At 41.2% G+C, this 15,716-nt stretch overlaps 3 protein-coding genes across 3 annotated transcripts; 2 read left to right on the top strand and 1 right to left on the bottom strand.

Moving 5' to 3' along the window:
- Nucleotides 1–2,209: 2,209 nt before the first annotated feature.
- Nucleotides 2,210–5,204, bottom strand: rps23 (ribosomal protein S23). Its single transcript, XM_079511396.1, has 4 exons — nt 5,049–5,204; nt 3,569–3,728; nt 3,014–3,134; nt 2,210–2,400 (listed from the first exon to the last, which is right to left on the bottom strand). Exons 1-4 carry the CDS (start codon nt 5,170–5,172, stop codon nt 2,254–2,256), a joined length of 552 nt encoding a protein of 183 aa, XP_079367522.1. The 5' UTR covers nt 5,173–5,204; the 3' UTR covers nt 2,210–2,253.
- Nucleotides 5,205–6,289: 1,085 nt separating this feature from the next.
- Nucleotides 6,290–11,051, top strand: pde12 (phosphodiesterase 12). The gene is made up of 8 exons (XM_079509329.1): nt 6,290–7,651; nt 8,069–8,487; nt 8,949–9,054; nt 9,180–9,324; nt 9,573–9,651; nt 10,139–10,261; nt 10,362–10,567; nt 10,652–11,051. The coding sequence occupies exons 1-8, from the start codon at nt 7,062–7,064 to the stop codon at nt 10,769–10,771; spliced, it is 1,788 nt and encodes a 595-aa protein (XP_079365455.1). The 5' UTR covers nt 6,290–7,061; the 3' UTR covers nt 10,772–11,051.
- A 2,085-nt stretch (nt 11,052–13,136) lies between these two features.
- Nucleotides 13,137–15,509, top strand: LOC306929905 (ADP-ribosylation factor 4-like). Its single transcript, XM_079510637.1, has 6 exons — nt 13,137–13,411; nt 13,916–13,996; nt 14,251–14,276; nt 14,640–14,762; nt 15,014–15,232; nt 15,364–15,509. Exons 1-5 carry the CDS (start codon nt 13,345–13,347, stop codon nt 15,101–15,103), a joined length of 387 nt encoding a protein of 128 aa, XP_079366763.1. The 5' UTR covers nt 13,137–13,344; the 3' UTR covers nt 15,104–15,232; nt 15,364–15,509.
- Nucleotides 15,510–15,716: the final 207 nt, after the last annotated feature.

Here is a 15,716-nt window from a genome sequence, read left to right as displayed (position 1 = left end):
AAAATTTTCCATAGGACTGAAATCAGGTGAAAGTGTGCAACTGTCTATCAACATCGTGATATTGGTAGGATACACATGTGTATCAGTATGATGGTAGCCTGCCAAATGTATAGATTTAAAAGCTATGGAGCCTGGACCAAGAATTGAACCTTGTGGCACAGAAACCTTTAACTTCATCAGTTTCTGAATTATTGTTTAACATCACTCAATCTTTATTATGAGCATATCAAAAACAAATTCAACAGTGACACCTAGTGGACAAACTTCTCTACAACACGGACATGGGAGATGAGGTGAGGTTTGATGTTTATTTGCAGATGATTATTGGGAGTTGAGGAGTGATGTAGACAAGCAGATAGGCACACTAGGAATGAAGAAGGAAATACAATTAAATCCTGCAAACAAGGACTAAACCTCTGAAATCTGGCAGTCTGAAGCATCTCGTTACCACTGGAGATGGAACAACCTGGAACAAGAGGAAGGCATATGCACCTGCTTTCTGTAACATTTGGTTACAAGGTTTTGTTTCTGTGTGTATGTGCTTATGTATTATATTTGTTGTACTGTGTGTCCATGTCATGTATGTAAAATGTAAATGTTCTTATTTGTATACAGGGCGCCATTGAAAAAGAGACCCTGGTCTCAATTGGATTCCCCTGAAATAAAGGTTACAAACAAACAAACAACCTTTGAATAAGGGAACAACAGGCAGGAGTTTGGGACTCCTGAATCGCTGCCCTACATCTAGTGTTGTTAGAGAGAGTTCACCATCATCACAACACAATTGAACATCAACATACCAACCTCAAACAAGAAAAGTCATCTTTACTTACTCAAGTTTTATATGTATGTTATCAGTTCTCAGACTGTTAAGAGAGAAATGGCAATACATCGGTATTCCTTGACTATGAAGAAAATGTTTTACTAAATGTTTATAGTTCACCCCCAAAATGACTATTGATTATTCACCCCATGAAGCCTTGAATTCATGGATTTTGTCACATCCCTAAGCCAATAATTTCATGACTGGCTGACTGGAAAAAAATATATATATATATATATATATATCCATGAATTCAAGGCTCCATGGGGTGAATAGAAAAAGCATACTGCAATGTTGTTCTCAAGCGTAAACCTAGAGTACCCCAACCCCATCCTGGTTAAATCAGGGGAATATTGTTGACTAGGGCTTTATTGAATGCTCTCACATTAACATTTACTAGTCGTTCAGAATCACCTCATTTCTACCAAAGGATATTAAAAGCCTGAATCAAACATTTCCACTTTCCAAATTTACATCTCGGGATTCTTGGATTTGTTCTCGCCATTCTGACTTTCTCATACCTTTATAATGAATGCAGATATTTATTCATATACAAAAGAAAAATTGCATATTGGCTATTACAAAGACTCATAAGCCCCCAAATATAAAAAAAGAAATCACACCCATGTGAAGTGAGGGGAACTATTATGCTATGATTAGGTGATGTAAAGCAAATGGTGTCAAATACAAACATTAAATTCTCTTTAGTTAATGGGATTTAATGTTTTAGGGACAAGATGACGTAAATTTTCCCTTCATTGTCAATGGCGTTTTTAAAACAAACATTTAACTAAAAACATTAAAGCTGTATATAGGAGGGGCTAGCGCACCCCTCAAAAATAAAGCTGAAATTCTGGAAATCAGAAATACAAGCTCTTATTCTTATTCAGTCAGAAATCGACACTAACATGCCAATTTCAAGTCAGTTCTGTAGTGCCATTACTATTAGCTTCCATTTCCACGTCAGTCGAAATGGAAGTCAGTGTTAATGCATTGTTTTGGGTTTAGAAGTTTGAAGAAGTTCCATTTGCTGATATTGCAATTAAGAATTTTGTTCAGAAGATAACATTCAGGTGGGTTGGTAATTTCATCCCATCATCAGAACGTACCCATTTTAAAGTTCAAATTTGGTCTGCTCCCTCCTGTGCCATGACTAATTTCACTTGTCTATCCTGTACGAGTTCACTGAAAATGAAGGGTGGGGGGTACCTTACTGAACACGCTATAGCAAATGATTACGAACAAAACAAACTGTCCATCGTTACTTCTCTGTACTTGTTCCGTTTCATTCAGCAGTGCTGATATGACAACCGATTATCCCTCTGGACATCAAATGGGTTATTTGCATGTTTAATAATGCCTACACACAAGCACAAAGAGACAAGATGGAGTTGGAAAAGTGTGACTTTTATTTTCTGTTTATTCAATGTCTATGACCTTGGTCTCTCCTTCTTGCCCTTGTAAAGAGCGAGCAGTGACACATTGGCCACTTTGACCACCTTGAAGCGGACACCGGGGATGTCGCCCACAGCATGGCCCTTACGACCAAACCCTGCCACCAGGACCTCGTCGTTCTCCTGCACACATTAAGGAGAAAGGAGGGATTAAAGAAAGATTCAATGTTCTCAGCAGGTATTTACCTGTCACCCAAGAGTTGACTAGATTAACCAACACCACATGTAAAACTGACCAATATTTGTCCGATTCTTTTTCTTAGCCTCATGCACATAACCCATGATTATAACAGCCAACAGCTGGTCCAGCCAAACAATCCAATTGGTCCTTGACACTTCTTTTTAATAAATAAATGATTAATGGTAGATGGATAAGTAAGAGAACTAATGGGGAAAATTGCCAATTGGTCAAAAACGTGAATACCAAGTTGCACTTCTGAAAAGTTTCATTTTCTCCATTACTATTTGCAACTTAAGTATATCAATGCTACGGTGTTAAAAGGGAACATTGTCTACCTCTGAGCATACAAAACTGCAAAACACATTGATTTTCATGTCCTCACAATAGAACGATAGGGCTCTTGTGAGAAGTTAACCTTTAATGCTTTAGTTCTTATGTAGCAATTTTTTATGATTTCACAGATAAATACTGTATTACTCATGTCACAGAAATACAACTATTTTTAGGCTGTTGTGTTGTTGAGTGTGTCCTATGTAGAGGCTGCTGAAGTTTTACCTCAATGAAGTTCAGACAGCCGTCATTGGGCACAAAAGCTGTGATCTTCTTGCCGTTCTTGATGAGCTGAACTCTCACACACTTCCTGATGGCAGAGTTAGGCTGCTTAGCCTCAACACCCCTACAGACAGAACAGCAACAATTGAATCATTAAAAATCTGTTCAGAGGGACATAGAAGCCAGATGTACAACATTTGCATTCATGTGTTGATATTTTTGCCTGCAATGATAAACACTCATTCTGCAACCATTATGGTCTGTGGTCATTGTCCACTCAGATAAACTGGGCCATAATGACCATTGAAGTGTATTAACCTTTTCAGCTTACATTTATGACAGTGATATACAGAGTGACAATCGTATAAATGAACAGCTAGGTTTCGTGTGAACCCAAGATGCAAGTAAGTTATTTGCCACACCCTTTCAGATGCCCCAATTCATTGGTGACCAGAAAGAAAAAAAAATTGTAGTCTGAAATAGGACCCACCTATGTAGAAAAAGACAACAGATTTTTTCCTCACAATGCTGAACTGCTGTGTTTCTGGTTGTACTCACACTTTCTCCAGGACGATGCCCTTGGCGTGGGAGGCTCCTCCGAAAGGGTTGGCCTTGAGGGCAGTGCCCAGATGGGCCTTCTTGTACTGCTTGTCATGCCACTTCTGCTCGCGGCGATGGTTACGCAGCTTCCTGGCAGTACGTAAACCACGACACTTTCCTGGAGAAATAGACCATAATTAGCATTCATGTCAGTAACTAATAACATGCCCCTCAACAATTGGTAGAATACATTTAGATTGTGGCTTCTCCAGTTCTGTTTTTTTTGTGGACCAGCAACGAGAAGTCTCGTGATGTAGGGCAGTCTGTGATCCATAAGGAAAATAGTGGACATCTCATAGCGCAGCACCGAGAGCTTGTAGATCTGCTATTTTTGAAAAATCATGAAAATATGGCGCAAATCTTTGAATATATATTCTTTCACAATGAACGTTTAACTCTAATCTTTGCTTCTGGGGGGTGCTTGGAAGAACACTTTCAGATGGGGGTCCACAGCCAAATAGATAATTACGGGTCCTTGACATGGAAAGGTTGAGAACCACTGACATAATAGAAACATAGGTTTTTAGAATCGGCCTCAGGTCTAAATGGGTTAAAACTTTAAAATACATATGCCACCAAGGCATTGTTTGTAGAAAGCCATTTTTATTAAAAGTAATTCATAAAATGGGTCTTACGTTTACTTTTTGCTCCACAATAAAATGAATGACTTATTCTGTCAGCAATTCAACTTCTAACCATAACACCATGTTAATGACAACCTCAGCAGTTTCCAGGTTAACGTCAGCCACTACACTTACACGTAGTGTAAAGTTACATTCCAGAAATCTGGTAATAGCGTCAAGTCAGTGTGTACAGTGGTACCAAAAAATAAATCCCTTTTACGTTTCAATATTTGATTATTGGAGTACGCAAGGGGATGAATTGAACATGGTGGACACTCTTGTAAACAAGTGTAATGCTTAATTGAGTCGTCCACTCACAGTTAAGTCTTTGTATTGAGTTTGTGCTTGAAATGTACTGTAATTCTGCAAACTGTTAATAAATATTTCAATCAATCAATCAATCAAAGTCAGTGCAGCTGGGCTGCAGCGCTAAACAAGCTAGCCCGTTGCCTTAAATCTTAACTGACAACACTGTAGCCAACCAAAAAACAAAAACAAAGGTGCTTGTCGTCACCAACTGTCGCACTGTTGTCTTTATTACACCACAAATGTCTGAGCACACCGTGAAATACAACGGAAAAGAAGGATTGAACGCCATGCTAGGCTAATTATGCTATCACGGTGCGTCTCTTATGGCCGCTCCACGTTGCTGAGACCGCTGCCTTCACAATCTACTCATATTTCATGTTAAATGTGATTTTGTCCACCCTTCAGACGAACATAACGTTGTATAAAACACCCAAACATCCCGTCGATGCGAAATAGCACCTACATTGGACAATTTAGCAGCATTATGTACAGAATAAGTTTCCTACCCATGTTTGCTGATTTCGAGCCTGGGATGGAAAGGAAGGACCCAGCATGCACCGCGGCAATGTAAAGTCTGAGGACCTGAAAAGGAGTGTCTGTAGAACTGCCTGTTTTATTTTTGAGGGGCATATTTTATGGCTCTGATATACCTTATATATACCTTAGCTATACATCTTTTCGTCACAACACGTGTCACATTTGCCATTGACAATGGAAGGAGAATTTACGTCATATGTGTCTGAACAAATCGGCTTTATGTGGCAACACAAACATTAAATGCCATTGACAATGAAAGGATAATTTACGTCATATGTGGACGAGCAAATCGACTTTTCTCAACACAATTAGGCCTATATATAAATTATATTAACATTAAATACATTGAATATTTTCTTTTAACATTGTATCATGGTTAAAAGATAATAACATAAGTTGACAAATTAATTCATGAGGAAGTATATTCATTTATTGGATGATGTACAATGATAAGAGCGCCCCTCACTTCACACGGGTGTTATTTTTTATAAAACAGGTTAGGTATGTGTGTTATGTTACCTTATTGTTTTTAGGGTTAGCTTATGTAGAAGGGTTAGTTTGTAGCTTATGTAGAATGTAGATTTTGCATCAAACAAACTTAAAGCAAAGTTTAAACACAAATATTATGCAAGCTTCACTCATCTGGTTTGAATAGGTGCACTTGTAAAGTGAGAGATTTAAACTTGTGATTAAATTTAATATCCAGAAATGTGATCAGTTGTGATCTTATATACCAGTGTATAACTCTATGGTTGTGATGAATAGAATACATTTCCTAGATTTGTAGGAGTTTTAATATTTGTGATGTGGACTGGTGTTAATTATTTGGCTGTGTTGGTCACACCACCAATTTATGGAAATACCATGTTTTCTTTGAAGGGATAATTTGAATTTTGGTCATAATTTCATAAAGCTGTATGAATATGAAATACTGCAATGTTACTCCAACTAGCCACGAGATGGCGCTCTTAGCGTATCAAAGGCTACGTTGGGTAATTATTTGCCTTGCTTGGTTCTGATATAGTCAGATATAGTACTCTCCAGTAAATCGAAATGGTTAACTTTACCGTGGTTTCAAATAGCCTTTAAAACAAGGCGAAATAACTCTTGCTGAGTTCATGTTATTAATAAGAATGTTTTGTATGAGAAAGAGCCCACATAAAGGTGAAATAATAACCATATGCTGCCATGCAACAACACACCGGAAGAAGAAACACAGGAAGACAAAACTCTATGGACAAAACACACATGGATGAAGTTGTGAACTTGTGACAGCATTGTAGCAGTGGATGGAAACCATTTTAACGTTTAACATAATCTGGTAGTTTATATAAATGACGAATAACAGTTATAACACACCCACTACCCCAGGGGGCGGCTAAACATTGTCTACCGGTGGTGTTTGTAGATCAAATGGCTAGTAACCACAGATGATTCTTGAATGATGATCCTAATCCTAACATAAAGCTTTCACCTAGAGCACAGCGACATCCAGCACTGAGATCAGGGTAATGTAGAAACCTCATATATGGATATACACGCCTGGCATCTTCATTGTGACGCGCATCCAGTTGACGTTGACTGACATCTTCATCAATCATGACAAGCATCCAATGGAACCCTGTAAAGAAGAATCTGAAGAGATTTAATTGGTAGCTACTAGCTAGCAAGCATTACTTACTGTACTCCTCGCGAGAGACTCTATCTCCGTCTGTACGATACACAATATTTGGCCTTTACAGCCCAGATATTCTCAGCGGTATTTGGCCTTACAACCCAGATATCTGTCAGAGATTTCGGCATCCCGGTTAAGTTCTCACCGGACACCACTGGCGGCAGGTCCTAACCCAGACAACCAGCTCTAGTTTGAATAGTATTTTATATACATGTTTCGTGATTCTGTTGTGTATTTATTTCTCTTTCATCTAGTTGAGCTGTGTATTTAAGCAGTGCAATAGCCCATCTCAATTCCCAGTCGACTTATGTTAAATTACTTCTTCACATCTTCGAGAAGACTGTTATTACGCCTGGCCCTGGTGTCAGTCCCACCGAGAACTCATTCCAATCTGATCCCACTCTGTCGTCGCCTCCATAATAAGATGGAGCAAGCTGTGGTCAGATGTGTCCCCGGGGAGTCTAAACTCACAATCTCATTCACCCTGGATGGCATCAATAAACAAATGCTGAGAGACACAACAGAGGAACTGGGTAAACTCCTGGCGAGAATAGGCCACAATACGACCAAAGGCCAGGGAAAGGCAAAAAAATCTAAGAAAAGCAAAGAACATCAGCAGCCCACGGAAGAAGCCAGACCTTCGGCTGTCGGACTGTTTTATAACGGTGAGTTGGTGCCAGAGGGTACATTGAATTCCGAAGCGTGGCAGGACGGGGCGGTGCTACAGGTCGGAGAGGTCAAATATGCTGTACAGAGAAACCCGCCAGCCTTCACCACGGCAGAGCTCCCGGCCTCTCTGCTGGCTGGGTTCCCCGTCTGTCCGAAACTGGAGGTGGAGTTCGGCCACCTGGAGCAATGTGAGTTTGGCTGGTACAAGGAGACCCGCCCCGACGTCAGGTGAGACGGGAGATACTGTAGAAGTGTTGTTTTACATAGGAAATAATATTGTGGCAGCTGCACATGTGACACAATCACTGAATCACATATTGAGGTCCAAACATCTTCACACATACTTTTATAAAGGCAGGGCCTATATTAGCACAATATGGTTCAGACACAGAGCCTCTGCCTGATGACCAAAAGCCAGCTAATATTTCCCCGGGGGAATTCCCCTTTAGGCTAGATGTTTGCGTGCTTGTCACGCGGCACACACAAACTGTTACTAGTACACAGGCAAACTTTTGGGGGTCAACAGAAAACACTGATTTAAACACTTCCCACATACAACAATCTTGTATCCTCCCTGTTGCTGTGATCCTAAGCAACCTCCTTGTCTCCTTCTTGTTGTTATACTGACTCCTTTTCTGATCCTAGTGCTGACACAGCAGGAGACAGTGGCGACACCTGGAGAGAGGTGGGACTTGAGCGTGTGTACGTCCCCTCCAACCTGGACATTGGCTTGAGGCTGAGGCTCTGCTGCACCCCTAAAGATGGTGACCGACGAGGGCCAGACAAGGAGCTGGTCTCCGTGGCGACCGTGGAGGCTGGTCCAGGTGCTTGCACGTTCGACAACCGTCACATGTACACTCTCAAAGGGCCGGAGGAGCCCGTGCTGAGGGTGGTGTCATACAACATCCTGGCGGACATCTATGCCCAGACAGAGCTGTCTAAGACGGTGTTGTATCCCTACTGTGCTCCGTACGCCCTGGAGGCCGACTACAGACAGAACCTCATCAAGAAAGAACTGGTAGGATACAACGCTGATGTCATCTGTCTCCAGGAAGTAGACAAAGGTAGGCTGGAATCTGGACGCGCCACCTGTTGTTTATACTACTGCGTATTATACTTTTCTATGCTAAAGGGTATTGGTTATATTGTGACATTGTATATCATGAGTCACAGTCACACATAGCCCCTTTCGGGACCCTCGGACATCATCGGCGGTTAATGCCATTTCGTACACGTTGCGGCGGTCTCCTATAGCTGTGTTATGCATCTTTGAAACATCTCACCAACACTCAAGCGGTGCTGCCGCTCTCCGTGAACAGAGAGTATGTATCTTATCTGCATCCTATGGAGGGTGGAATAAGCTGTCCGGGACCCTAGGGTAGCGACGTCCAAAATTCAGAAAAGCTAACCGAGGTTGCCGAAAGGGGCTAAGTCACACAATGGTTGGATCGGTCAGTAGGGGTGTTCAGTGATTTATTGAATATTATGGTGTACTGTTCAGTGATATATTGCATGTGTTAATCAGGGGTGTTCAGTGACAGTCTGTGTCCAGCTCTTGATGCGTTTGGTTTGGACGGGGTTTTCAAGATCAAAGCAAAACAACATGAAGGCCTGTCCACATTCTACCGCAGGTTAGAAGAACACTCTCATTCATTAGTCTTTACTCCCCAATCAGCACACATTCTCTCTACTCTACAGTGTATATATATATATGAGTCTTCTCAGTTCTGCTCCGCTACTATCTTTCTATGTTTAGGTCAAAGCTGAGGTTGTTGAGTCGCCATGACATTATACTGAGTGAATCGCTGACATCTGATCCTCTGTACTCTGACATGTTAGAGAAGATATCTACCAACCCTGTCCTCAAAGACAAGATCTTACATAGATCCACTGCTCTGCAGGTACTCTGTCTGTCTGTCTGTCTGTCTGTCTGTCTGTCACACGTGTGTGTGTGTGGCCTAACCGCACCAATGCAACTAGTTGCAACACCTTGCAACAAAACAATTTAAAGGTCAACCACTTGAGGGGCCACCTGGAGCACATGTGTGGATAGGAGTGGGCTTTAGTGTCTTGCTCTACAATACGTTTTGCTTTGCTGTATCAAGTGAACTACACAAGAGTAACCAACATAATGTTTTCTCCTGTCCAGGTGAGTGTATTTGAGGTCCTGAAGGAACCTTCTAGAAAGATTTGTGTGGCCAACACTCATCTATACTGGCACCCTAAAGGTAACCCCCCCCCCCCCCCCCCTCTCACCATGTTTTCTTATGCCTTAGCCCCACCCATCTTCGGGTGAAGAGAGAGGAATCGATCGGGTTCCGGGAAAGCATGTGTCGTTTTACATACGTTTTTTAAAAAAAATCTCAAAAATAGAAGAATATGTCAGTGGTTCTTTTTCATGTCAGGGACCCCATAAACTATATGTAATTGGCCGTCGACGCCCATCTGAAAATATGTAGTTCCAGTGACCCCCCCAGAAGCAAAGATTTTAGTTAAAAACGTTCGCTGTGAAGTGTGAAAGAATATATACGGTATTCAAAGATTTGCGCCACATCTTCACGTAGCACGGCACTCGGTGCCACGCTATGAGCTTGTAGATCTGCAATTTTTCAATGGCTAAAGTATAACATAATGCTTAAAACACAAAGGGTTTGCGTCCTGAATGGGTTAAGTAAGATAATATCTGCCCTGTTCTTTCTTTCTCTTGCACTCTAGGAGGGAATGTTCGGTTGGTCCAGATTAGTGTTGCTCTGAAACACTTAAATCATGTGATCAGTGAGGTTGCACCTGGTGCTGCACTAATCTTCTCCGGAGATTTCAACTCCACCCCTAACTCAGGTAACCCCACCCCTAGCTCAAGTGGCCCTGCCTGTCTGTCTGTCTGTCTGTCTGTCCTTTATTTCATCCATCCATGTTTTATCTGTCTGTCCCCATCCAGGCCTGTTCAGTCTGTTGACCCAGGGTGTGATAGCAGACAGTCACGCAGACTGGAGCTCTGGAGGTCCAGAGGAGGCCTGTCCCCAGACAGTGTCCTCTCCGTTCCGTCCTCTCCTCAGTGTGTGTGGAGAACCAGCCTACACCAACTACGTTGGAGGATTCCACGGATGCCTTGACTATATCTTCACTGAGCCGGACAACATGGAGGTACAGTATGACATTATCAATGACCTTGTTATATAGAGTAAATGAATATACAGTATGCTGATGGTTGGTTTGTTTTGTGTGCAGGTGGACCAGGTGATCCCTCTGCCCAGTCATGAGGAGGTAACAACCTACCAAGCCCTACCCAGTGTGTCCCACCCCTCAGACCACATCGCACTGGTCTGTGACCTACGCTGGAGAACCTAAACCCTTCTTCCACTCAAGATGACATGCATACTTTGACTGACTCGACTGGATTCATTTTTATGCACATCACGCCAAGTCATTCTCTGCCATTGCTAGCTTAGTGTGTACTGTAAGATGGATAGAAGTGAGCGCCAATCAATATGTAGTCTGACCACAGTTAATGTGAACGATACATCAAATCAGTGTGACTGTTTTTATTATTAAATTATTATTTTACATTTCTTCATCAATACATCTGACAAAATTAGTTGTTTGTCTTCAATAAAACTTCTTTAAAGCTGTACAACATTTTCTTATTTTGTCCCATCTGTATGATAGTACACTGGTACAGTATAGCTCAGGGGTGGGCAACTTTGATGATGGACAGGGCCACTATATTTCCACACTCACTCCCTAGGGCCATATATTACTGTCGTAGCAAAAATAGACGATCTACAAGCTCAAAACGCGTCGCGCTGCGACACGTTTTGAGCTTGTAGATCGGCTATTTTTGCTATATTCGAAATAAAATCTTACGTTTTTGCTATTTTTGAATTGGAAACCTGAAAATGAACATTTTTATGTAATTTCAAATGCCTTTAATTATACTTGTGTTGAGCATTGAGCTACTAATTTAGACTGACGTAATTAAAGCGGGTCATGTTTGCATGTCGTGGAGTTGTAACAGCTGAAACCAATATTATATCAGTATTCTGATATTAACCTGAGGGCCACATTAAGTGAAGGTGGGGGCCGCATGTGGCCCCCGGGCCACCAGTTTCCCACCCCTGGTATAGCTTATACAACTGGGTGGTTGTATTTGGTCTCCCTGCTCTTCTGTTGAGACCTTTAGATCCTGTGTCTGGTTTGACACAATGTATCCACTTAGAAAGCAGGCAGGCTCTATTGGTTCAGTTCAAAACCAGAGTAGAACAGGAAAGTTACATAGTGTAGCTTTAACTTTCTCCACACAGTACGAACAAGCCAGAGAGACTCAATAGTGACATAGTTACATCATGAGAGAATAGATTATGATTAAACAGAAGAAAGAAATGCTAATTTATGTAGTTAAAATTTAAAAACAACATGCCACCATGTAGTTGGTTGTCAGGGGTGATGACAAGTATACTATTTAGAGGGTGTTTCTTTGATCTTTTTTAATGCAAATTTGACACCAGGTGGCTAAGCTACAGGAGTCAGGACAATAAAATAATAGGCCATCAAAAAAAATCTAAAAATAAATGCAAACAGGCTCAATTCAAATTGTTTGCAGGGTATTAAATTAATCACATTTAGGCTTATATGATATGTTGCATGCTTTTATAGCTTTCTCATTTAAACTGGCAAAACCTTAATTATTTTCGTTGCAGACTACTAAATCTAACCAAATGAATAGCAATACAACCAATAATAGGCCTACTCATAATAATGAATACCCTGCCTGCGGTCTAATTGAAGACTAATTCACGTCGGCGAGCCGCGGCGTGTAAAGACCTTGAACTTGAATTCATTGATCCTCCCTTCTTCTATGGCCGCTCCACGTCACTTTCACTAACGTTGGATTTGTGTATGCTGCCAGCCATGTCGAGCCAGGTTACCAGGTAGCCTATAGGTGCACGGTTGTGGTTTTTTGGGACTCGGGAGTAGCGAGTAGCGTAGCCTACTGTGACTGTCTGTGGTAGCCTCGGAAACCCAGACGTTTTTATTTCCAGGGAGAAAGGTGACTGGTGACGAGAGTCCAGGGACAGTTTCCCGATTGGATTTCCTGTCGCTGGAATGAAATAAAAGAAGTTATAAATAACACTTTTAAAAGTATTTAAACATGGCCTATTGTTAAATCAAGCTAGCGCATATGGCGTCAAATCAACAGCAGTCCTGAGCTAGCCGGAATACATTCTAAAAGAGGATGAACAAAATTGACACAGAGAACAGATATGCCTTTGCTCTTTAGTCCATGGCCAAGAACACTTAGAACGCTTAGAACAGTGTGTTTATTTTCACTTCCTTATATACACTGATCACATGATCACGTGACCGGTCAGGTGATCAGGTCACGTGCTCTCAATTAAAGGTATAGATATAAATATACATACAGTGATATATATACAGGCAATTAATGATAAAGGTATAGATATAAATATACATACAGTGATATATATATACAGGCAATTAATGATCATACATTCCAACATATCGTCAAAAACGCGCCTCCCTCTGTGCCACCATGAATGATTCCCTCTTTGAGGGAGGGGCTGTGCTGCCTGCTCACCTCTGCCAGCATAGACAAAACCATGTTGGTGTTCTAGGTGTTTAGGTTCCTGATTCCTCTGACTCACAAGTGACTGCGTCTGTGTTGTCTCCGTGTATACAGGTGACACAACATAAAGTGACATGGAGGGAGGGGAGGTGCAATGGTCTGCACTCTGTTGTCAGCTATATAAACAGGACAGGAGAGAAAAGTGTGTGATAGATCAAAGTGTTGAATGCTGCTGTTCCAACAATTATCAGAGACAAGTTACTTACAGGTTCAGCATATTGATTGATCTTTAGGCTAGTTGATTATTGTTTAGCGAGCAGAGCATCCAGTGAAGATAATGGGAGCCATCTTCTCACACATCTTCTCTCGTTGGGTGGGAAAGAAGATGATGAGGATTCTGATGGGTGAGTTTACCATACCTTTCCATACACTGCCATTTGTTGATTCTGTGCAAAACCAGCAGGCTGAAATGTCAATAAAAACAATCACTGCATATATGTCATAGGCCTATATATAGCCATGCAGAGCACACATTTCCCTCTCTTCTTTGTATGTATACCATAATAACCATAGAGTGATAATAACAAACAATGAAATAACATCATTCACCTCATCATCACCACCACCACCACCACCACCACTACTACTAGGCTACTACTAATAATAAACACTACTTTGACATACTTGCTACTCTGGTTGCTTTGTAGCACATATGTTTGTTTTCACTTTTTTTTTCTTTCACTTTTGCACTCTACTTTAGTACTCTGGTTAAAAGCACTTGCGTGTCACTTACCAACACACATTTTATTTTCAGTTATTTTCAATGAGCAACTGCAACAACAGCCTACATTCAAGTTACACTGTATAGGCTACTACTAATAATAATAAATGCTGTTTATGTTTTTTAGTGGGTTTGGACGCAGCAGGAAAGACGACCATCCTGTACAAACTCAAACTGGGAGAGGTGGTCACCACCATCCCAACTATTGGTACGCACTATACAACATTCATATCTATCTATCTATCTATCTATCTATCTATCTATCTATCTATCTATCTATGGTATCTATCGAATTGTGTGCATGTGCGTGCGTGCGTGCGTGCGAGGGTGGAAGCACGGAAGAACGCCAATGTGGTTTTTATGAAATATTAACAACCGCACCCATTGTAACTACCATCGTTAATGTAGTAGGTGCATATTTGAGATGCATTTGCAATTGCTGTGGATTATGTTAATTGGCAGCCATGGCGGAGACATTGTTACTTACCGTATACCCATAGAGTACTGAGTGACATGCCTATTGTACCTTGAAAGCACATGCCATGATTTTGTAATTGTAACTCCAATGCACCTATAATTATTTGTGTCCTTGTATGCATCTCCTTTGTGTGAACATAAATAAATGGTTAAAATATGTGTGTGTGTGTGTGTGTGTGTGTGTGTGTGTGTGTGTGTGTGTGTGTGTGTGTGTGTGTGTGTGTGTGTGTGTGTGTGTGCGTGCGTGCGTGCGTGCGTGCGTGCGTGCGTGCGTGCGTGCTCTATCAATAAATTATTTTGGGAGCATTAACACGATGTGCGGACCTTCTCTTTCTTTACACATATATTATTATGAACATTATACCTATTTACAGATTGAGGAGGCAGAGTTAAGGGGAATACCATTGCTGGTTTTGGCTAACAAACAGGATTTGCCCAGAGCCATGCCTGTCAGTGACATCACAGAGGCTCTGAACCTATCCGGACTCTCCAACCCGGTGAGTGACTGTGTGTGTGCGTGCATGTCAGAGAGAGAAAGAGATAGAGAAGCAGTATCTTCAACATAAAATACACATGATGTATAAACTCACAATGCTTTGTCTTGTTTTCATACTTTCATACTCTGTCTGTCTGTCTGTCTGTCTGTCTGTCTGTCTGTCTGTCTGTCTGTCTGTCTGTCTGTCTGTCTGTCTGTCTGTCTGCCTGCCTGCCTGTCTGTCTGTCTGGACCAACCACTGGATGGTCACAGTGGCATATACAGGCGTCCTGTGCTGTAAGTTCGGCAGGTTTGATCGAGGGGATGGACTGGCTCTCCAATCAAGTTTTACAGCATCAGTGACATGCTGCTGATATGTCTCACATGGCACATCAACATCAACTACTCAAATCCTCATTTAATGAACCCCCATTCTACAAGCTTACGTTTTCCTGCTAATGAGTACAGAACATCTGATAAAATAAAATGTGAGTCATACATTTTATTGGGGGTCCATCGTTATGTGTTTTGTCACACAGACCAGAACTCCTGTTTGTGAACATAAAGTTCAGAATTCACAATGGTCTATCGGTCCACAACTATTGAGTTATTATTTGATTTAGATCAGTGGTTACCAACTATTTCTGGATCACAACCCACTTGAAAATCATGAAGGCATTTTTTGCAGCCCACCCATGACTATGTGGTCAGATGGGTGGGCCGCATGCATTGTTAGAGCATGTTTATTTAAAATTTCTTTAGATTGTGTTCCCGCTTGGATCTAACGTACGCATACTTTCCGTTCCTATTTATGTTTTTTATTTATGTTATTTTGTAATTTTAAATAAAGTTATATTATTATAAAACTCTTAGTGTTTTGCCAATTATTTGGGGACCCGCTTGCATTATCCTCATGGCCCACTGGGGAATCGCTGATTTAGATAATACTTTTGGAAAGAACACTATATAGAAGACC

This window comes from Electrona antarctica, assembly GCF_951216825.1.
Source record: "Electrona antarctica genome assembly, chromosome: 9".
Classification (NCBI taxonomy): Eukaryota; Metazoa; Chordata; class Actinopteri; order Myctophiformes; family Myctophidae; genus Electrona; species Electrona antarctica.
Note: the sequence above shows the minus strand (reverse complement) of the source record. Positions and strands in the feature narration are given on the sequence as shown.

Coding starts and splice junctions, on each gene's coding strand:
- rps23 (XM_079511396.1), bottom strand. CDS start 5,172: ATGCCCCTCAAAAATAAAACAGGCAGTTCTACAGACACTCCTTTTCAG. Junction 3,729..5,048: donor CTCGAAATCAGCAAACATGG/GTAGGAAACTTA, acceptor CTATTTCTCCAG/GAAAGTGTCGTGGTTTACGT. Junction 2,401..3,013: donor GCTGTCTGAACTTCATTGAG/GTAAAACTTCAG, acceptor TAATGTGTGCAG/GAGAACGACGAGGTCCTGGT.
- pde12 (XM_079509329.1), top strand. CDS start 7,062: ATGTTAAATTACTTCTTCACATCTTCGAGAAGACTGTTATTACGCCTG. Junction 9,055..9,179: donor CTGTCCACATTCTACCGCAG/GTTAGAAGAACA, acceptor TTCTATGTTTAG/GTCAAAGCTGAGGTTGTTGA. Junction 9,652..10,138: donor TCTATACTGGCACCCTAAAG/GTAACCCCCCCC, acceptor CTTGCACTCTAG/GAGGGAATGTTCGGTTGGTC.
- LOC306929905 (XM_079510637.1), top strand. CDS start 13,345: ATGGGAGCCATCTTCTCACACATCTTCTCTCGTTGGGTGGGAAAGAAG. Junction 13,412..13,915: donor GATGATGAGGATTCTGATGG/GTGAGTTTACCA, acceptor TATGTTTTTTAG/TGGGTTTGGACGCAGCAGGA. Junction 14,277..14,639: donor CGGAGACATTGTTACTTACC/GTATACCCATAG, acceptor ACCTATTTACAG/ATTGAGGAGGCAGAGTTAAG.